Consider the following 23,434-nt stretch of genomic DNA (forward strand, 5'->3'; position numbering starts at 1 on the left):
ATTATGAGACATTTTTGAGCTGGACTAATCATAACTCTATTTGGGAATATTTCTTGTATTTTACAGTAGAATAATAATTGGAATCAGTTGTTTTAAAATAATGATGGAAATATGCACATTTCCCTGATGTTTGGAAAATATAATCAATTGCCTACATCTCAGAGCTTGCTTTGTGGCCTGTACTTTTTCCAAGTGCAGAGAGGAAGAAAGCTTATCTATCACGTCTATTTCAACTTGCTAATCTTTAGTTAATAGGACAGTGCTTGGTAAAGAACACACTTTCCCATGTCTTCTGAGGAAAACGCTCAATTGAGTAGTGAATCAAATCTTATACGTATTATGAGTTGTCATGCGGTCGAGCTGTTGATCTTACAGATATCAAATTACAGTCTATCCATGCTGTGTTTACGAAGGTTGACTCTGAGAACAACAGGAGCTGTCTTGATTATTGTCTGCAGGGTTATTGCGAAATCACGGTTACTGCCCCCTTTGGTGGTGAGATTAAACCTTTGGTTATACACCACCAAGCATATAATATTTTAAATTTATTTTAAGAGGCTTTTTCTTCATGCCTGAGAGATCTCCAAGGAAATAATTTATAGTTAGTGTATATCAAATGTTTTTTGGTTCAAATGCACATAGGCTGCAAGCAGTGGATAAGAGTGGAAATCGGTGTAATCTGTACACATCATCTTATTACATTCTGACTATTGGCTTGTGGAAAATCATCTAAAACCAATAATATCCACTTTATAAATAAAAATTCCGGGACTTCATTAATTTTCAATAAACGCACTGTTGGTGTCTGTCAGCGTTTCTATAACGGCCCATTCGCTTTTCATTATACATTCAATCCAAGTTAAAACTTGAAATGCAAGTCCTTGGCCAAAGAACTACACTCCCCCTCACACCCCCACCCTGGCTAATTAGGTCAAAGTGAAGCATTTTACAAATTATTCATAGGGGAAGTCTTATTATGCGGACTTCTCTCTGTCGGTTTTGGTAAGGAATTCAGGAAATTAGTAAAAGCTTGGACTCACTCAGAACAGATACTAATTTACACAAATGTGTGAATAACACTTGCTTCAGGTCTGTTTTGTGAGTCTTTCCCTATTAGACTGAGAATCCTTGAAGGCTCACGGGCATGTGTTTGCTCCTTTCAGCCACAGCACCTCCTGCTGTGCTTGGCACATTCTAGGCACTTGATAAATGTCTGAGTAAATGAAGACCAAATCGGCATAATTTATATATAAACATTCAGTTGAATTTTATGTATAACTTTTAGTTTATAATTGTATATATAACACATTGGCATACACGTGCTGCAGCAGTGCCCGCATCTGGTGACACTGACAGACGACAGACGTGACGCGGACAGACGGAAAGGTGCCCTTCATGGCAGGGCAGGGTCACGTGACCTTCAGGGGCCAGGTCTCCACAGCGCTCCGCACTGTAAAAGCATATTTACCTACATGTCTGAAACGAGTGTAACACCGTATCTGTACATTGCAAATTAAAATATATAATGCTTGCCACTTCAAATTTGCTGTTTCCTCTGAATCATTTCTCATATGGCCCAGGAAAGAGACGTTTCTGTTTGTTTTTTGTGAGGATCTGATATTGCTAGAACCTAAATGGCCAGTGAACTCACTAGTTTATTATATTAAAACCCTGAAACCAAAGTGTCTCCCTTCTTCTGAAAGCCAGGGGATCGCTAAGGGGGAGGAGCACTGTGGAATTCTCGTGGTGGTTTTATTCTTGTAATTCCATAAACAGTGATTGAGTTCCCACCATATGCCAGTATTATGCTGCTGTTGGAAGTGAGACCCTGCCATGGAGGAATTCATAGTCGGACACTAACCAGGGAAATCACACTCATTTTGTGCTATTTGCGGAGAGCTGGAAAGCCGGAGCAGAGGCTGGAGCCATTCTTAAGGGGGTCTCACTCACTGCTTTTAAAAGCATGTTGCCTTTCATTCTTTTTTAACCCTTGGCGGTAGCCTTGTCTAAAATGCAATTCGTAGAGCTAAGCTCCCCTTCTTTATGGCTACATACTAATGTAATAAGGACAACAAAAGACATGGTTTTTTAGCATTCTTATGCTAGTGATGTTTAGGCTTGTTTGTGCACCTTTAAAGAATTATTTAAAGGACAAGTAATGAATATTCTAGGCTTCAAAAATCTTAGTTTTTAAAAAAAATACAGGACAGGAAGTAAAAATATTTGTACAAAAAAAAAAGTAGGAGTAAAAATGCCTGGGACAACAGGATCTGCCCCTCAAAATTTCTTCTAGAAAATTAATTCCCAGAACTTTGGTGACCTAGACATTTATAGTATTTGTTTTGTTAATAACAGATAAAAAGGAAATGTTTGATCCTAATAGTTGAAAATTTATACACATTTAGAGCTAATAGTGATTTTCAATTTAGTGAAGATTAAAAATTTTTTTAGTGCAACTATTTTCTTATAATCCTTTTTACTTAACTCAGGAAATCATGTATTATAAAATCCACACACTGTTTTCTCATAAAATGTGGATATGATGCTTGATCCACTAGAGGCTGATTATTCTGTTTGTAGATTATTGGTAATTTTTTATCTTTTAAATTCTTTCCTAAAGAACATGGGATTTGGAGTCACAGACCTGCATTTGAATTCTGTCACTTGCTAACTTTGTAACTTGGGTGAATTATTCCGCTTTTCAGCTTCTCCCTGTAAAACGATGATGATCCTACTTAACTGAAGCTCCAGGGAGATAATGTTCGTAGCGTGAACACCCAGACTGGCACTCAGTCAATATTAGTATTGGCTCTGAAATCTTTTTTGAAAATTGTAATTGTCAGGTGAATAAAGAAAAACAAAACAAAAAAAACAGCCAAAGCTTTGTAAATATTCCTGAATATTTTGCCATTACCATCTTTTATCACGGTGGAGAAATGGCTTTCTGAACAATATTATTAAAGCTTTACATGAATGTTTTAAAATGACGTTCAGTTATAGAGACTTTCAAACAAAAGGTGACAGTAGTACAGTGGACCCACATGTAGCCATCGCTGAGCTTCCGTAATTATCAGCTCATGGCTTCACCTAAACTGTTCCATTTAAGGAGACTGTCCTACCCTCTGTGCCCACCTCCAACTACTGTGAAGTGAATCTAAAACATATCATTCCACCTGGAAATATTTCAGTACCTATCTTTAATACATAAAGTCTCTATATTAACGTTAAAATTTAAACTAAAAAAACTTAAGATTAGGCAACATGTCCATGTCGTCCAGAATTTAAGAAGTACAAAGGGGGGTGAATGGTGGGTAGTTCCCCTCCTGCCCTCGCCCCCAATTTTCAGTTCTCTTTTTTGTAAACAACTTTTTTTAACCAGTTTCTTGCAAATCTTTCCAGAAATTGTTTCCATAAGGTGTGTATGTATGTGTATGTGTATGCGTGTGTGTATTCATCCATGTTTTTATATATTATGCTTTCATCCTTTTTTATAAAAATGAAATCAGAATGTACACTTTAATACTTTACTTTGGAGATTGTTCTCAATCATTAATTGCTTTTAATTCTTTATTTTGTTCCCATAAACTTCATTGTGTATCAAATGTCTAATTTTCTGAATTTTACCAAATAAGATTTGGTACTCATTTTTTTTTTTTTTTTTTTTTAAATAATGGCCACATCACTGAGAGCATGGTATTTTATACTGTTCAGATGTTTAATTTTGGAAAGAACAGCTTTAACTTTGGACATACAATTTCTGAAACACTTGAGTATGTGAGGTTTGAGAGAGGAATCTTTAAGCAAATACTTGACATTTGTTATTTTTTAAAGGAAACTAAATAAAAAATGCTGTTTGGGGGAAGAGGTATCTAGTTTCTAGTATTTCTAGTATTCTAGTTTCGGAATATACAGTGGGGAATGGTAACCAAGAAACCATCATACTTACATAGGTAAAAATCAAAGGTGAAGATTTGTTGATTTCTTCTTCTTCTCTTTTTTTTTTTAAAATTCTTCTTTCAAGCCCATTCGTACGGATGGATAGATACCGAGCTTGGATGTTTTTGAGGGATTCGCACCAAACTATTTCATCCAAACAGTGCTGTGGTTTGTGGCGTATTTCTCATGAATTTCCTGACTTGACTCCATATGCTTATATGAGATTTATTTTATTATGTGATCCATGAATACTGCTGCACCTTAGTTACTCAGGGTGATCAGTGCCATCTGCAGTGGTGGGTGGATTAGGGAACCATGTTCTTTTCAGTCTCCATCTCACTGACCACACAGTCTTCAGCTACTGTTTTGTGTGGAGCCTTCTGTTTGGGCCTTTTCATTTTCTTGTCTCTTCACCCCATTTCCCCTCCCCTTCGCCCCAGTGGAGCACAGAGCAACTTCCAAACCTTCTGAAGAGTCTGTGTGCTTTTGTGATTGGAATTTCTGTAGTTATTTGTGAAAATGTCCTTCACTTCATAATAAAGAGGGAGGAATCATATACAGTTGACCCTTGAACAATGTGGGTATTAGGGATACACCCCACACCCCTGCAGTCGAAATTCTGCATGTAACTTTTGACTCCCCCAAAACTTAACTACTAATAGTGCACTGTTGAATATTTGTCAATATTTTGTGCGTCTTCCAACTTCCTACTCTAAAATGAAAATTAGCAAAATCATTTCAATCAGTGATTTATGTTTCACTTTTTTATTATCTAAAGCTATTTTTCATTATTTAAAGGAAATTAGAGTGTTTATCTCTTGCCTCAATCAAGGGGTATAGAACTTTTTCTTTACAAAGATTTTTTTTTGTCAGTTGCATTTAATATTAAGATTATAGATCCCCTCTCATGTTTTCCCCATCTCCTTTTTAATATTCTATCATGAAAATATGCACACATACAGAAAAGTTTGAAAGAATTGCATAGGTGAACCTTGATCACGTATCTTACCTGTCCGTACCGCAGTCCATTAATCCATGTTTTCCTGATGTAGTCAGTCAATTGTGGACATCAGTACACTTCACCTGTAAATATTCGGCATGCACAGGGTTTCACTCGCTCTCATACTTTTTACAAGTCCCTGAAAGGGTGTTTCCCATGGGATCTGTCCAGATCTTCATCCTTAAGATGAAGGCAAATCTGTAGCTGTGTTCTGTCCTCCTTTGCTGCTGCTTTTTAAACAAAGGTGCTTCTCAGAAGGCACATGAGTAGCAAGATTCAAAACAAGAATGTAAAAGTTCCTTATATGCTTGATAGCAGTGCTTTAGTTCTTATTTTCTGTAAGGAATGTTGCCTGAGGATATCTGATGCAAATTAAATCTTACTTATTGGATATATTTTTTAAAGTACGAATTGAAGGCTGCACCTGTTCTATTAGGGTCACATATGGTGAAGCCAGGCAAGGAGGTGTATAGATTATCTGTAGGCGTGAGAGGTTTACTCTAACCACATCTCGGTCTTGTTTTCCATTTGAAAAGAATTATCTTAAGCAGATGCCTCTTGGGGGTCCACATTTTAATATAACTACAGTGTCCCAAAATGAATTCTATGATTCTAAGTAGTCAAGTAGAAAAGACCTGTTCAAATTTTGGTGCAGGTGAAAGATTCCCTACTTACCTTCTGTAACACCGCAGTTCTTAGAATCGTTTTTGTACTTTTTGCTGCCTAGGCTTTGTGACCTTCAATGGGATTATTTGAGCCCTAAATATTGGGGGTACTCTTTGGAGATAACTGACCAAGCGCTTGGTCCTTGGTATTTCCACTAGTGGGGCCTTCAGAGAGAATTCCTCAAACCACGATTTCTCCCAGGCACATTGCTTCCTGATTGCCTCCCTTCAAAAGGCCTGCATTTTAGATTACCTTCTCGTTTTTATTGTTAGAAAACAATTCAAAATTTAGAAATCACAGCTGCAGTCTTAAACTGTCCTCCAGTATGTTTGCATTTTTGTTCTAAAGAGGATTATCGAAAAGTTTAAAACTGAATATACTGAATTTGGAATGCTGATATTGATCTCTCTTGTATTACCTCTGGTTGAATTTACTGTTCTTTTAATTTACAAAGAGCTGTTTTGTTAAGAAGTCCCCTTTTTCCTGTGTAGTTGCCCCAATAAGACATACTGAATGCTGACTTTCATATAACTAGCTTTTTACTGGTCGTAGGAACGTTGAGCTGATGGATAGTCCTTGAGCATTTGCAAAATCACTCACCCAAAACATATAAACTGTTAGTGTTTAGTAGATTTAGTGTTGAGAGATCACTGTGCCAGCTTTGTGCCAGATTAGATCCTTACAGACAGTGTCCCTTTTATTGCTCACAGCAGCCCTGTTCCCAGAGCCCCCTGAATGGTCACATTTAGCCACACTGTCTTTCAGTAGGCCTATTACGGGATCTAACTGAATGAGTTTAGCAAAGTGGAATCTTACCTTAGTGGGTAATAGTCTTTGTTGAAAATATTAGAATTGTTGTTTTTTGATGCTTCATGGAAAAGGGGGTGTTGGGTGCTCAGTGTAGGTGTTCAGTGCCAGGCAGGATGTTCAGCCCCTTCTATTTCGTTCCTTGAGCCTGTGAGCTAGTGTGGCGTTATTCCCGTCCTACCGTTGACAGTCCTGAGACGAGGGTTAATAAGGCTAATTTGTGTGTGTTAAGTGATGGGGTTGGGATTCACCCTGTGGTCTGACTTTCAAAGCCACGTTATGTGCTTTCTGGTACGGAGCCCTGTGCTTGAGAAAGAGTTGCTTTTTAGAAAAATAATTTTATTCATGTAAAAATGTGTCCAGAAGGATGATCTTGCCTTAAACATAAAGACATTTTATGTTTGTTTATAAAAAAGGCTTTTGGGGGAAAGTTTAAAAACAGCACTTGAACACTAGAGAATGAAAAGCCTCGCGGTACAGGTCAGGAGACCCAGGTTAAATTCATTGCTCACCTCTCCTTGTCAGAAGAGATCTGATTTCTCTTAAATGTCTCTGTTTCCATCTTCTTTCTTTTCTCTTTTGTAAGAGGAAAGTGTGGATAGTGACATTTACCGCAAGAATATTTTTAGGATGAATAACATATATGTGAAATCCTTGATGTTCTTTAGACTAAATGAGGTGATTTTTATTAATTATGCTACTGTTGCTTTAGGGGAGCTAAGGAGTAAACTGAAACCAATTCCATGATGCTTATAGAACAGTCATTTTTATTATCTGGAGAGCGATTATCTATGTTGTAATTTATCCTAATTTCAGTTTGACAATATCTACATGTTCTTTTAAATTACTTGCTGAATTGGTGAGTTTTTTTTGTTATTTTAAAAAATTGACAGAGCCCTTCTGCTTTAAAAAATTTCGGTGCTCTGGTTTTGCCTGCCGCCTACACCCTAGCAGGGGACCCTTCGGAAACCTAATCTCCAGAGAATGTTTGAAAACAGGCATCTCAGCATGGAGCTGTTCACTCCCAGTGGGTGTAAGAACTGAGTGGGGTCCATAGCGGGAAAGGGGTGACCATCTGTGCGCCTATAGAGTTACATCTTTTGGTTGTTTGAAATTAATGTATTAAGTAGTGTAGCCCTGTTTTGATACAACATGAAACAAACTCCAAAACCAAATCGAAGTGGTTTTTGTATTACCTCTGCCTAATTTTCTCTAGCCCCTAGTTGGTTCTTTCACCGGAATCACATTAGTGTGAATAACTGAACTCCCCATTTTGCAGCCTGAAGTTTCCTGAGGAGGCTGAAGCATTTGACCACATTTCGTGTTCATGATTCCTGCTCCACAGCCAGTGTTTATTCACTCAAAAGCTATGTTAAATCTCCTCTTCCTTCATCTTGAGTTTCCTTCCAAACATCAGGCCTTCTTCACTATTTCCCTTAATTGCTAAATTTTATTTAGTTCAGATGATCTCCTACCTTAGGAAACACTAATTCTCAAGATATGAGTGTTCTACTTCTAAAGCCAAAGTCCCTGAGAGTCTTAATTCTTTCGTAAATGTATGCTGGAATAATGCCATTGCTAAACTTTGTAAAAACAGGATTTTAAAATTAAAAACCACTTTAATCTTTAAATTGCTGAGATTAGGTTTTTGATCAGCTTGTCTTATGATACATGGCCTGCTCAAGGAATTAATTTGTATCTTCATTTGGTATTTGGTATTTTTTGCCAACAGGAAGAAGGTAGATAATGATTACAATGCCCTTCAAGAAAGACTCAGCACCTTGCCCGATAAGCTGTCTTACAACATCATGGTATGTTTCGTGTGTTTCTTTTAGAGGAGTGTGTTGTGTCTTGGAAAGATGGTACCTGTGTGAAGAAAATGTTTGTTGACCTTATGTGTATCAAGTCACAAATTGCCAAGCTGATGGACTGTATCAGAGGCAACCAGCACAAGAAAAATTTGTTTTGCCTTACTTTATAACAATCCACCAATTATAGCAATAGTGGGTATTTCCTTTTTTCCCCCCAGATTTATATTAAATTATCACATTATGGTGACATAAATGGCATAAACGTTAGCACACAATTTGACATATTTGGTATGCAGATTTACTGTGTTAGAAAATCGTAATTATGACAGAAATATGGCACTTAGTCATTTCCTGTTAGCCAGAGCAGGAAGAGACCATAATGTTGTGTAATTCACAGAACTGAACCCTAGAACATTGATTTCCTATAAGGAGGCGCTACTGATTCTTGTCTGAATGATCTTCATATAGGCATGGTTGTGTATTCATGAGCCCTGGGTTAGATTCTCTCATTGTATGAATATTCTCTCCCACGAAGATCTAACACTAGCCCGAATACTTTGTAAATGTATTGTTCTTTGTTACACTAGCCTAGATATTTCGTAAATTTTGTAGACTCAGTAAAGCTATTTATTTGTTCATTCTTGCTTTGCAAAAAATGGCTATTTTATTGGAAATAATTTTGAATTATTTTAATCAAAGCTATTTATTAACTTAATATTTTATTACTGGTTTGCTTTCATTTAGATTTATGAATGAACAAAAAGTATAAACATTCAGAGACGGCTAATTTTTCCGAGAGCTGTATGTAAATGTGCTGATACCTTTTACAGTTTTGGCATTGATTTATTAACTTAAAACAATTTCTATAGGTTTTCCTAGTGAAACTTTAATATAATGTTAAATTTCTGTGAATTTGACATTTTATTTTTCTTAGTGAATAGGTAAAAAAAGGCCTCAATGCAGAGCTTTTAATTGTTTCATAAAATGTATTTTTTAGTGTTTTTAATCTGTCTTTTTTTTTTTTTTTTTTTCAAATAGGTACCATTTGGCCCCTTTGCCTTCATGCCAGGAAAACTTGTCCATACTAATGAAGTCACTGTTTTACTTGGGGACAATTGGTTTGCAAAGTGCTCAGCAAAGCAGGCCGTGGGCTTAGTTGAGCACCGGAAAGAACGTATGTACAAATTATCAGTGATGTTTCTTTGCTAGATGTGTATCAGGGTCACAAAGTGCCAAGTGGCTGGACTGTTTATTATTAAAAGTACCTTCCATGATTTCCTAGTCCAGGCTCTTAGTAAGTCTCTGTTGACTGGAAGTAGTTTGACTAGGGCCAGCGTGTGAGCATGTGAGCTGGGTAACGGGGCATCTGGGCTGAAATGTCACCCGTCTTAGCATGTTTTCAGAAACTGCAATATGTAAATGGTATTGTGATACGTGGTTTTGTGGATTGAAATTGGGGTCGTTTTATATTTCGTAATTACTTTGTTTTAGGTACTTTCACAGACTTGCTTTTAATACTTTGGTATGCAGAAAGAATTTACTTCTACTTATTGAACTGAGAGAAATATATTTTTGCAAAAGTAGAAACAATTCTTAAACATGCTTTCTGTTTTGGAAGAAGTCACATTTTCATTTTGCAGAAGAAGAGGCCGGTATGGAGAGGTGCTGCCTAAAACGACACCCTCATCCATGCTTGTCAAATGGTTTGAAGTCTCTGCCTCCTTTTGAGATAGTTCTTCAGTTTTGTTTATCTGTGATAGTACAGTGGTACCTCCGTTTTCGAACGTCTCCATTGACAAACATTTTGGTTTATGAACGCCGTAAACCTGGAAGTAAATGCTTTGGTTTGCGAACACAACTCAGAAGTCGAACATGTCACATGGCTTCCGCTGAGTGCAGGATCCTGAGGCCTAGCTGTCGGCTGTTTTCGAATGTTTCAGAACTTGTGGATTACATTTGAAAACTGAGGTACCACTGTATTTGTTGTTATATACATATCCAGTCACACAAACACATTTTGTATGTAGTTGGATTGGTTGGCATGGATTCTAACTTAGTTACATTTTAAAATTAGGTTTATTAATCTATGTGCTCATTTCTATAGTAGCATTTTTAAATTGATCGTATAATATCAACCCTACCTGCTTTTTAACCTTCTAGTTAAATGTACTTTTTAATCTTGTAGTTAAATGTACATTTGAAAATAAATCTTTGAGGTTCCTCCTTTATAAATGAGGTCATATAGATAGAAAAAAGCTGAGTTTTCTAAAGCTGAAATTACTGCCCTCATACATGAGTGGGAATTAGTTAAAGGACTCATTTACTCAACGAATCCTAGGATCTGTATTTGGAGACTCTAATTGCAGGTCAACTCCTATAAGTTTATGATTGATACATATTTTGATCTATTGTAACACTAATCAGATTCTTGTTGTTAGTCCTGTATATAATTTCTGGCAATGATAATTCTTTTGGCATTACTACATTAAAATAAGTTATGTATATACGTTAGAGGAAAGAGAATGGGCGTAATTTTTTCTTAAATGCCATTTTTAATGGGGGAGTCTTTATTTACTGGGGTAGTTCTGATAGGAAGTCAGTTTATAGTCTGTTGAAGTTTTTTCATTTTGATTTTCATATGGATATTTCAGCAAAGAAATCTTTAGAATCAATTACGACTTAGTGTATTAATGGGAAAATAACTTTGAATAGATTAGAATAGAGCTTAGAATGCAGAAATGTTTTTTTGGTAAATCACTTTCCAATGTTAAATATGGTTTTGGGAATGACCAAATATAGTGACTTTTGGGATCAATATTTATATACAGTAATTTTCAGAATATATACATATACATTATGTTTGAGAATCTGTTATAGTAAATTAATTCTAAAAAGTTGTTTTATTTGTGCAGTTTTTTTATAATAACTGAAGAAAATGTTTAGGCATATTGTTGTACTTAACATTTATTAAGAAAAGATACTTTATTTTTCTTAAGGCAGAAGAAATGTAACAAGTTAAACATACAGTTACCTACCTCACTGTTGCCAGGGTAATTGGAGAAGGTGGAGGGAGGTCATGTTAAAGAAAGAGTCAAAATGGACAAAATGCATGTAATACAACAACAAACAACCACAACAAAAGGATTCAGAGGTGCTCTGTGGAAGATGATTTCTAAGAGTCCTACCCGTGTGTTCACAGCTTGCATTTTTGCCTTTTAATATGAATCTGACCAGCATTTTAAAGTTTTTTTAGTTTTTAAAATGAGGAAAGTGAAATTGACTTTTTATTTGGTATACTGTTCTGTGAGTTACAGCATGTGTGAAGATTCATTCAGCCAGTGCACAATCAGGATGCAGAACAGCGTAAGGGTACCCACAGTCAGGACATGGGACCCCCCCAAAGCTCCCTCGTGCTTCCTTTCTGTCATTCCTCCTACCTGCACTCCTCAGGCTGACAGCCACTCCTCTGGGTCTGGCGCTGCTAATTTTACCCTTTCCAGAATGTCATGTAAATGGAGTCAGTATGTAACTGTCTGAGACAGACTTCTCTTACTCACCACAGTGCCTGACCCAAATGGTTCTGTGCATCACAGTTCACTCCTTTGCACTGCTGAGTATTGTTCCATGATACACATGTACCACTGTTCTTCTATTCCCCCATCTAAGGACAGTTGTTTTGGCAATTATGAACAGAGTTGCTATAAACCTTGTGTACAGATTTTTGTATGACCGTGACCTTTATTGCCGTTCCTAACTCCTGACAAGTGGGACTGCTAGGTCATGTGGTAAGTGTACGTTCAACTGCCACGCTGTCTAGTTCTCTGTCTCCCTGATCCCAGCAAGGTATGAGCATCCTCGTCGCTTTGCGTTCTCACCACCACTTGGTATTGTCAATTTTTGAAATTCTAGCCATGTGACTAGGTTTATGGTGGTTTTAATTTGCATTTCCCTAATGGCTAATGATGTTGAGCATTGATTCACGTACTTACTTGTTTTCTATGTATCCACTTTCATTTGTTGAAGTCTTTTGCCCATTTAAAAAACCTGGGTTGTATTTTTTTCTTACACTTGAGTTTTGAGAGTTCTTTACATATTCTGGATGCAAGTCCTTTGTTGAATATATGATTTGCAGATATTTTTTCCCAGGCTGCATCTTGTTTTTGTATTTTCTCAACAGTCTTTCCAGAGCAAAACTTTTTAATTTTGAAGTTCAATTTGTCACCTTTTTAATGGATCATGTGTTTGGTGTCATATTAAGAACTCTTTGCCTTACTCTCAGTTCATGAAGATTTTTTCCTATAAAATGTTTATAGTTGAACACACTTAGCTCTGTGATCCATTTTAAGTTAATTTTTATATCAGGTGTGAGGTTTAGTTCAAGGTTCAGTCTTTTTGCCTATTGATGTCCAATTGTTCCATCCTCATTTGTTGGAAATACTCTCCTTTCTCCATTGAATTGCCTTTGCACTTTTGTCAAAAATGAATTGGTAATTAAAACCACAGCGAGATAGCATTTCATCCCTACTAGAATAGTTACAATAAAAAAGACAGCATTCATGTATTGGTGAGGATGGGACCCCTCAGACATTGCTGGTGTGAACGTCAACAGTGCAACCACTGGAAAGCATTTTTATAAGTGTAAGCATTGAGTTACATGGAACTCTGTTCCACACCTAGATGGTCTTATACCTAAGAGAAACAAAAACGATGTCTGCACAAAAACTTGGACATGAATATTAATAGCAGCGTTATTCCTAATAGCCCCAATGTGGAAACAATCCAAATGTCTATCAACTAATGAATGGATAAATAAAATATGAGTGTTGTTTGGCAAGAACATGTATGGGAGGATTTATTTTTGGGCTCTCTATTTTGTTTCGTGGTCTATATGTCTGTCTTAATGCCAGTAACAGAGTGTTTTTTTCGTTACTGTAGTTTTGTAGTAAGCTTTCAAATCAGGAAAAAGGAGACCTCCAACTTTTACCTTCTTTTCCAACATTGTTTTGGCTATCGTCTTTTTGAGCTTCCATATGAATTTTGGGGGGAATTTTCTCTATTTCTCCAGAAAATGTTGTTGGGATTTTGATAGGGATTGCATTGCATTTGTAGATTGCATTGGGTAATACTGACATTTTAACAATATGAAGTCCTCCAATCCATGAACACAGGCTGTTTTTCCCATTTATTTGTGTCTTTAATTTCTTTCAGCAACACTTTGTAGTTTTTACTGTAGAAGTCTTGTACCTCCCTGGCTAAATTTATTACTAAATGTTTTATTATTTTAAATGCTATTATTATAAGTGGAATTATGTTCTTCTTTTCCAGATTATTCATTGTTGATATATAGAAATGCAACTGATTTTTGAATGTTGATTTTGTATGTTGATCTGCAATTTTGCTGTATTTGTTTATTAGCTCTTAACAGTGCGTGTGTGTGTGTGTGTGTATGTGTGTAATGTTGAGGACTTTCTAAATATAAGATCATATCATCTGCCGATAGAGATAATTTTACATCTTCTTTCCAAATTTGGATGCTTTTTATTTCTTTTTCTTGCCTAAGTGCTCTGGCTAGACCTTCTAGTACTGTGTTGACTGGAGATGATGACAGTAGGCAGGCATCCTGCCCTTGTGTCTGATCTTCGGGGAAAAACCTTCAATCTTTCGCCATTGAGTATAGTGTCAGTTTTGGATTTTTCATGTATGGCCTTTATCATGTTTAGGAATTTACCTCTGTTCCTGTTTATTGAATGTTTTGTATCATGACGTGGCGTTGGATTTTGTTAAAGGCTTTCTCTGCATCAATTAAGAGAATCATTTGTTGTTGTTTTTGAATACCCATTCTATTAATGTAGTATACTGCCATTGGTTGATTTTTGTGTGGTGAATCTCCTGGGATTATCCATCTAGGAGTATAATTTTTTAAATATGCCGCCGCATTTTGTTTGCTAGCGTTTTTTCCTGGTTTTTTTTGAGGCATAATCAGCATACATCATTTTATGAGTTTCAGGTATACAGCATAAAGATTTGACTTACATATATTGTGAGATGATTACCACAATAAGTTTAATTAACATATATTACCTCATATAGAGACAATACAGGGAAATGGAAAAAAAATTTTTCTCCTTATAATGAGAACTCAGTATTAACTCTCTTACCAACTTGCATCCATATCACACAGCAGAGGTAACTGTCGTCCCCATGCTGTACATTACATCCATAGTACTTACTGACCTTAGAACCGGAAGTTTGTACCTGTGACCACCTTCCTCTGATTCCCCACCCTCTCTGTGTGCTAGCATTGTGTTGAGGATTTTTGCATGTACAAGTTACCCTTGAACAACATAGGGTTAGGGGCGCTGGACACTCAACACGGTCGAAAATTTGTGTATAACTTTTGACTCCCCCAAAACTTACCTACTAGTAGCCTCCTGTTGACTGGAAGCCTTACTAATAACAAGAACAGTCAGTTAACATGTATTTTGTATGTTGTATGTAGTACGCACTGTGTTCTTACAGTAAACTGGGGAAAAGAACTTGTTGCTAAGACATTCGTGAGGAAGAGAAAACACATCTACAGTACTGTACATGTTTATCGCTACTGTAAATTTACATCGTCTGTTTATCACATGAATCGTCTGTTAGTACTACATCAACATTGTGGTATATGATACAAAACACTGTAGATGTTGTAGGTATTACTAATGCTAGACGTCAAAAATGAAAAGATATGGGGAATATAATCAATAGTGTTGTAAAGATTACATAGGGTACCAGATGGGCACTGGACTTACTAGGCAGAACGCTTCACAGACTGTGTAGATGCTTGACCGCTGCGCTATGTGCCCGAAGCTGAATGTCAGCTGTAATTAAATAATGAAATATGTGGTCGTGGGATGTGGAGCCCAGCATAGGGAATAGAGCCAGTGGAATTGTAACAGCTGTATGTGATGTTATATGCGATTATATTGTATGTCAGAGGGGTAGTAGATTGGGGGGCGGATTATCACTTTGTGAGGGCTGTAAATGTCTATTACATTGTTTTGTACATCTGAAGCTAAAAAAAAAAGATGTGAAAAAGATTCATATTTACAGGTATGATTCATGCATTGATAACAAAGCAGCAACAGTAGGATTGCTTTATGGCAGTCTAGTGTAATCGATATGATTGCCTAGGCTGTACACTAATGAATGAGTCATTATAACATTTTGATGGTGCACAATATTACAGTCCTATTTATAATACAGTATTGGAAACATTATTATATATTTTAAAAAACTACTTACCTACGAAGACACCCACAACTGATGAGCTGTGTAGCGTGCTGATTCTTCACTATGCAGTAAGTGCAAGTGGGTCATCATCAAGGTCTCCACTTTGTGTTTGGGGCAGCTAGGCCACTTGGACTAGGCCGTGAGTGTTGAACTCATGGGGTTCTGGGTGGCCAGGGGCACTGTCCAGTATCAGAACTTTAAAAGGCAGCCTTTACTGGCAAGGTACTTCCTGACTTCAGGGGCAAAGCACTGATGGAACCAGTTCAGAAAAAGCGTTCTCACTGTCCAGGCCTTCCTGTGGAACAACCAGGAGACTGGCAGCTGGTGTTACATTTTCCCTTCAATGCTTGGGCAGCCTGCTGGTAAACCTGACTGCATTTACACAAAACAGTGGCATTAGCCTGTCCCTGCCTGCCTTAAATCCTGGTGCTTTCTCTCTTCCTTACTGATAAATGTCCTTTGTGGCATTTTTTTTCTTTTTTCCCTTTTTTCCAGGATAGAGCACTTGGGTCTGCATTAAAAACCTACTCAGGCAGATAGTCTTTCTCAGTGATTTTCTTAATGGCATCTGGGAACTCATCTGTTGCCTCTTGGTGGCAGAAGCTGTTTCTCCTGTTATCTCGACATTTTTTCAAGCCGAACCTCTTTATAAAATTATTAAACCATCTTTTGCTGGCATTAATTTCTCTAGCTTTAGATCCTTTTTATTTTTAAGTTGTCATATAATGACTTTGCTTTTTCTCAAATCATGTTAGACTCTGTAGAAATGCCTTATAGCAATCCTGCACTCACATAAAAGGTGCATTCTCAATACTCGATACAAAGGTATTTCATTTCACATCCTGTAAGTTTTGTATGTTGTATTTTCATTTTCATTGGTCTTAAGGTATTTTCTAATTTCCTTTGTGATTTCTTGTGTGACCCATTGATTAATTCAGTGTTTTGTTAAATTACCATGTATTGGTGAATTTTCCACCTTTCCTTCTATGACTGGTTTCTAGATACATTCCATTATGACTGGAAAAAATACTTTGTATGGTTTCAGTCTTGTTAAAATTTTAGACTTGTATTGTGGCCTATCTGATGGTCTTTCTCGGAAAATGTGCCATGTTTCCCTTAGAAAAATATGTATTCTGCTCCTGTTGAGTGGAGTGTGCTGTATATATCTCTTAGGGCCAGCAGGTTTGTAGTGTTGTCCGAGTCCTCTGTTTCCTTATTGCTCTTCTTTCTGGTTGTTGCATCCTTTTATTGAAAGTGGGGTACTGACATCTCCAACTCTTGTTGGAGGATTTTGTCTATTTCAACCTTGAATTCTGTCAATTTTTGTTTCATATATTTGGGGCTCTGTTGTTAGGTGTGTATATGTTTATAATCTTTTTGATAAGAAAGTTTTATTAATATAAAATATCCTTTGCCTCTTATAGACTTTTTTGCCTTAAGGTCTTATTTTGTCTCATCAGTATAGTCGCTGCAGTTCTCTTTTGGTTATTATTTAGAGGAATTGTCTTTCCTATCCTTTTGCTTTCAACCTGTTTGTGTCCTTAGATCTAATGTGAGTCTTTTCTTGATAATAATATAAGTTGGATCTTGTTTTTTCTTTTTTTTAACACATTCTACCAATCTGTGCTTTCTGATTAGGTGGTTTAATCCATTTACATTTATAGTAATTACTTATAGGCAGGACTTACTTTGCCTTTTTGTTATTTGTTTTCTGTATATATTATAGCTTTTGTCTCTCATTTTCTTCATTACTACCTTCCTTTGTGTATAGTTGATTTTTTTTTTGTAGTAAAATAATTCGATCCCCTTCTCACTTCCTTTATTATTAATATTTTGTAGGTATTTTCTTTGTAGTTACCATGGAGATTACATATAACATCTTAAAGTTATAACAGTGTATTGTGAATTGATACCAACTTCAATTACATAGAAAAATTCTATGCTATACAGTTCCATCTGTCCCTTTTATATTATTGATGTAACAAATTACATCTTTATTCAATGTGTACTTATTAACATAGATTTGTAATGATTTTTAATGCATTTCTCTTTTTATATCCTATAGCAAAAAAGGATTACAAACCATAATGACAGTAATACTGGTTTTTATTTTTGTCCATGTTTACCTTTACTGGAGATTTTTTTATCTTCATATGGTCTCAAGCTATTGTCTAGTGACCTTCAGTGAATTTCAAATTGAAGATCTCCCTTTAGCATTCCTTGTAGGGCAGGGCTAATGATAAGGAATAACTTCAGCTTTTATTTATTTGGAAATGCCTTAATTTTCCCCTCATTTTTGAAGGACGGTTTTGCTGGATATAGGATTCTCAGTTGACAGGTTTTTCTCCTCAGCATTTTTTTTTTTTTTTTTTAAGATTTTATTGGGGAAGGGGAACAGGACTTTATTGGGGAACAGTGTGTACTTCCAGGCCTTTTTTCCAAGCCAAGTTGTTGTCCTTTCAGTCTTAGTTGTGGAGGGCGCAGCTCAGCTCCAGGTCCAGTTGTCGTTTTCTAGTTGCAGGGGGCACAGCCCACCATCCCTTGTGGGAGTCAAACCGGCAACCTTGTGGTTGAGAGGATGCATTCCAACCAACTGAGCCATCTTTGAGCTCAGCGGCAGCTCAGCTCAAGGTGCCGTATTCAATCTTAGTTTCAGGGGTCGCTGCCCACCATCCCTTGCAGGACTTGAGTGATTGAACTGGCAACCTTGTGGTTGAGAGCCCACTGGCCCATGTGGGAATCGAACCGGCAGCCTTCGGAGTTAGGAGCATGGAGCTCTAACCACCTGAGCCACCGGGCCGGCCCTCCTCAGCATTTTAAATGTTTCACCCCACTGCCTTCTGACTTCCAAGATTGCTGCTGAGAAATTCGCTTGTATTCTCATTGAGGATTCCTTATATGTGATGAGTCATTTTCCTCTTGCTGATTTCAAGATTCTCTCCTTGTCTTTGTCTTTCAGAAGTTTGGTTATATGTTTTGTTATGCATCTCTTTGGGGTTATTATAGTTAGTTGAGTCTTTTGGATTTGTGATTCATGACTTACATCAAATTCAAGAATTTACTGGCCATTATATCTTGAAATAATTTCTTTGCCACTTTTTCTTTTTTCCTTCTGAGAGTCACTTAATGTGTATATTGGTTCACTTAATAGTATTCCATAAGCCCCTTAGGGTCAGTTCACTTTTTTTTGTTTTTTTTTGTTTGTTTGTTTTTCCTCTGCTCCTTAGACTTGATAATTTCAAATATCCAGTCTTCAAGTTCACTGACTTATTTATTTTTTATATTTTTATTTTACTATTATTATTTTTTTACTGCTTGCTCAAATATGCTGTTGAACTCCTCTAGTTAATTTTTCAATTCAGCCATTAAATTGCTTAGGTTCAGATTTTCTGTTGGTTTAGTTTATCTCTGTGTTAATAGTCTCGTTTTGTTCATGCATAACTTTCTTCATTTCCTTTAGTTATTTGTGTGTTTCCCTTTAGCTCTTTGAACATATTGAAGACAATGGTTTTAAAGGCTTTGTCTAGTAAATCTGATTCCTTTGGATTTTTTTTTTTTCTTTTGTCTTAAGGACAGTTTCTGGAGACTTATTCTTTTGAATGGACCATGTTTTTCCATTTATTGTTTGCCTTTTAATTTTTTGATGAAAATTGGGCATTTGAAAAACCCAGCCTTTGTGGACTGGCGAGGAGGAACATCACTAATAAGCTAGACATGCGCTGGGCTTTTGTATCAACCCAAGGTGAAAGGTTATGGTCTTTCATGTGTTTTCTGAACATGTGTCTTTCCTGGGCCTGTATGTGGAGTTTTAAATTTTCTGTATACATGGCTGCTGTTGAATATCTTAATTTCCTAAAGATTTTCACCTCAGCTTCTCTTTGCAGACTCAGACTGTATGTCATGTAGTTCTACCCAAACTCTTGTCCCAGGTGTCTGCAGGTCTGTAGTCCCCCTGCAGCTTTCATGAGCAGTGTCCCCACTGAAATCTGGTTTAGGTGCGACAGTTACCAGTTCTTCATGTGGCCCTCAGACTGGTTAGAACGTTGCAAATAAAGTCTGGTCTATTCTCTATGGTTCAAAGGAAGAAATTGGGATCTAGGCTGCCACCTTCTGTAGACCAGAACTGCTCCACACTGGGGAGAGGGCGGGGAAAGGTGAGTAAAAGTGCCATGAAAGTTCCTGCCATTTTGACTGTGGCTTTTTTGTGTTTGAGTGATCACTTGGTTGCTGTAGACCTTTGTCTATTTTCTAGAGCTCCTATAATATCTTTTAGTTTCTGTCTGTCTGTCTGTATGTATGTATGTATTTTTATGTTTCAGTCAGAGAGAAAAAGCACTTGGAGCTTTTTAGCTTATAATTTGGCTCCTTGTTGTTTTTAAGGGAAGATTTTATTTTCCTTTGAGTATAGGAAACTTCTGAGCATATTCAAGAGAAAGTGGAAATGACAGTTCTTTGAGGTGATGGGATTAAAAGTATAGGTAGAAAATAATAGCTTTGGAAAGTATCAGTGAAAAAGAGTAAGAGGCAAGGATAGGTAAGGATATTTGGGTTAGAGAAGTTAAAGATTGAAATCTCCACAGCAATAACATCAGGCTTATTTGTTCTGAAGCAGGAGAGGGTAGGAGCTTGAAGTTTGTTCAGAATATGTATTGTGGGAAATGTGATATGGCCATCAACGAAGTTTCCTGATTCATCTTAGGCAATATGTGTTTTTGAGTATATCCAGGGAGGCCTATCTTAACTACTTTGATATTTTGTTATAAACTATAAGTTTATGATTTTGGTTTTATCTATGTAATAAACATATATAGCTGTAAAATATCATGCACGTTATTAATACACACAGTGAAAAAGTAGCAGAGTCCTGCTCGGTCCCTCTTGGCTCCCAGTTCCCATTGCCTAGAGGTAATTACTTTCCGTCTTTTGGTTGATCTTTTGCTCTGTTCTTTTTGTCCACATTTCCCAAGTAATTTACATATTCTTTTTTCTAGGGTTTTTTCTTTTTCAGTTTTGTGTACAATAAGTCTTCATGTAATGTTGTCAATAGTTTCTGTGAAACATAACAAAACCAATTTTAGCATAGGCTAATTGATATAAGCAAGAATTAAGTTTCTATGGCATCTCATTAACGTTATAATGCAACGACGTAAATGAAAATACAATTCGAGGACCTGCTATAGTATCTATTAGCTACCTGTCTATAATTAAAGGGAAACATTTAGATCATTTTCATGTTCTCCCTGTCCCTGTTTTCCCAGTCTTTTTAAATTTTGTTTATTATGACTTTTGTTAAATTGGTGTTCATGCTTAGATGTAGCTTCATTTCCATTCTTGTGTAGCGTTGGAAGTTAACTGCTGTTGTTAGTTGTTGCATAATGATGTGTATCTATCACTATTTCAGTCAGACACTTTCATTGTATTCTTAGCGACCTCTGTGCTGGAGTTCTTCATAGTCTTGCTTTGATCTGGACTGGCTCCATCTTCAACAAAGGACATCCAGCTTCCCGGTGGCTTCCTTTATCATTGTACCATGTCCTGGCCTCTTCTTTAGTCCCCGTTTCCTGGTTCCCCTGGCACCTCTTTTCAGGTTTTATTCATTTTGTTGGAGGTATAGTCTTTAGTAATTTTCCAGGAGGTATACGGGAGATACTTTTCTTGAAATTTTTTAAGTCTTAAAATATTTTGTATACTACTGCCTTTTGTAACTAGACTGTTTAGAATTCTAGATTTTAAATGATTTTTCCCTCAGAAATTTGAAGGTATTATCCTGTTACCTCCTGTCTTATGTGTTGCTATAAAAAGAATCTGATGCTGTTATCTTTCCTTTGTACGTAACTTTTTCTCTTGAGAAGGTTTCCTGTTTTTATTCTCCATGATATGAAATGCCACAGTGAGAGGCCTTGTTGTGGATCCTGTTAAGTTTCTTTACTAGGTTTTTGGTGGGTACTTTCAGTGTAGAGATTCATGTCCTACAGTTCTGGGAAATTGTATTTCTTTGATAAAGAAATTATCTAATATTATTTCCTTGATAATTCCTTCCTGTTGTCCTCTTTGTCTTGTTATAGTTTTTGAAGTGATTTGTTTTATCTTTGGAATCAGGGATTGGTTTTTAAGCTCTTTCTATACATTTTAATCCCTAGGATCTTTGGGTTTTTTGGTTTTTGTTTGTTTTGCTGCTGTTCTTTGAACGCTCCTTTGGTATAGCATACTGTTCTTGTTTCATGAATATAATATCCTTTTTTAGGATTTTAATTAGTTGTTTCTTTTAAAGTTTTCCTTATGCATTGCTTTTGTCTTCTCCATCTTCCTTTTTCCTTCCTTCCTTCCTCCCTCCCTCCCTCCCTCCCTTCCTTTCAGTCATTTGTTTCTGGTATTATAGTGAAGATTTTCTTTAATGTTTGGTGTTCCATGGCTAACCTTTGTACTTCAGAGAGTTAAGCAGTGTTAGGAAGCTCTGTGTGCACGGGCAGTGTGTTGCTAGTAGGCTTTCTGTACGGAGTTAGGGTGCAAAGCAGATTTTTTTTTTCAACTAAGGAACTGACAAAAATCAGCAGATTTGGGGTTACTCACCATGCCAGAAAAGAATTTTCTCATCTCAGTCTAGTGTTTTGGGAACCAGGCTGGATGTCTCAGGGTTCAGTATGTACACTGTTTTCACTAAGACATTTTCTGTTCTCTGTGTTCACCTTTCTTCACAATTCTTGCAAACCACTTTAGGCTGTAAATCTTTTGTGTAGCAAGAAAGGGGCAGTTGATTACCCGGCTGTGCTTTGTGAGGGTAGGTTTGGAACCTAATTGTTCTAGTCAGACTTTTATCAGAGCTTTGTTTTGAGTTCATCCCTTTGTTCAGAAGTATTTCCAAGAGAGGAGCCTGTCCTAGGTCCTGCAGCCCAGGTGGGCGTTGGCGGCTTTCCCCGGTGCAGTCAGGGTCCAGCCTTTTCTGTTGTGCAACATCAGTTACCCCTTGTGCAGTTTCCAAAACTTGGGTTGAAATCCCTTGTCTATATTCCTGTTCTCCTTTCCCATTATCTTTGTCTTTATGCCCTTAAATTTTTGCTTCATTGTTATTTTAATGAGGTATGCGGGACAAGTAAATATTAAGTGCAATTATTAAGAATTTAAGTAAATATTAAGAACTCAATCTCTTGGTTAAAGTGGAAGTAAAAACCTTTGAATTGGTTTAAGGAGAGGTCCTGTACACAGGTTTGTGAACCTCTCCACTGGGGGCATGTCCTGTTGAAAGTGTTGAAAGAATGTTGAAAAATTCCAGCACACAAAAGGAAAGCGATGGAGAATTCAGTGGTCACAAAGGATTCAGAAGAGACTTATCTTTCTAGACCCGGTCCTACTCGGTACACACGAATCTATGTACAGCTCGGTGCGAAGACTGTTCATGGAGGGGGTTGTAACTTTTGGTAAGGCTATTGCAGATAATTTTTACTACATCATAATTGTAGCCCTTTCAAGTATATATTTATATATAACTCCACCAGCTATAACTACATATTCTACACATTTGGTCCTATCATTCATTTATCTTTAGGTGCAAATGACTTCTTAAGTTCTTAAATTAAGAAGCTTTTAGATTTTCTTTTCTAGTCTAACCATGGTCTTCAGAATTTACACTATTAATTTGCTTTCAGTCTCCCTTTTCATAGCTAGTGCAAAGTATTTCAGTTAGTTCTGGGCAAATTATATTATAGATTCTGAATTAGTGAAGATTTTAAAATATTAGGTTATACCTGCTGCAGAAATAACATTTAGCCTGGTCAGTTAGACAAGTAATAAAATAACTATACCGGATGCTATCCTTCTGGAGTCCTCTAAAATTTAATTTCTAATTCTTAGTTAAAATGATTGTTGTTTGAAAACCAACTTTTGTTCTTCTTTCCTCCAAATTATTCGTTTTTTCTTCAATTTTAATTGTTTTCATTTTTAT

At 36.6% G+C, this 23,434-nt stretch overlaps 1 protein-coding gene across 1 annotated transcript in view; it reads left to right on the forward strand.

Annotated features, from left to right (window-relative positions):
• The window catches only part of URI1 (URI1 prefoldin like chaperone), a 61,736-nt gene that overhangs the window by 25,567 nt on the left and 12,735 nt on the right, over positions 1 to 23,434 (forward strand). The window contains exons 3-4 of the mRNA XM_074314978.1: positions 8,142 to 8,220; positions 9,259 to 9,394. Coding sequence (XP_074171079.1) covers positions 8,142 to 8,220; positions 9,259 to 9,394 — 215 coding nt within the window. The remainder of the gene's footprint in view (positions 1 to 8,141; positions 8,221 to 9,258; positions 9,395 to 23,434) is intronic.

This window comes from Rhinolophus sinicus, linkage group LG11 (genome assembly GCF_036562045.2).
Source record: "Rhinolophus sinicus isolate RSC01 linkage group LG11, ASM3656204v1, whole genome shotgun sequence".
Lineage (NCBI taxonomy): Eukaryota > Metazoa > Chordata > Mammalia > Chiroptera > Rhinolophidae > Rhinolophus > Rhinolophus sinicus.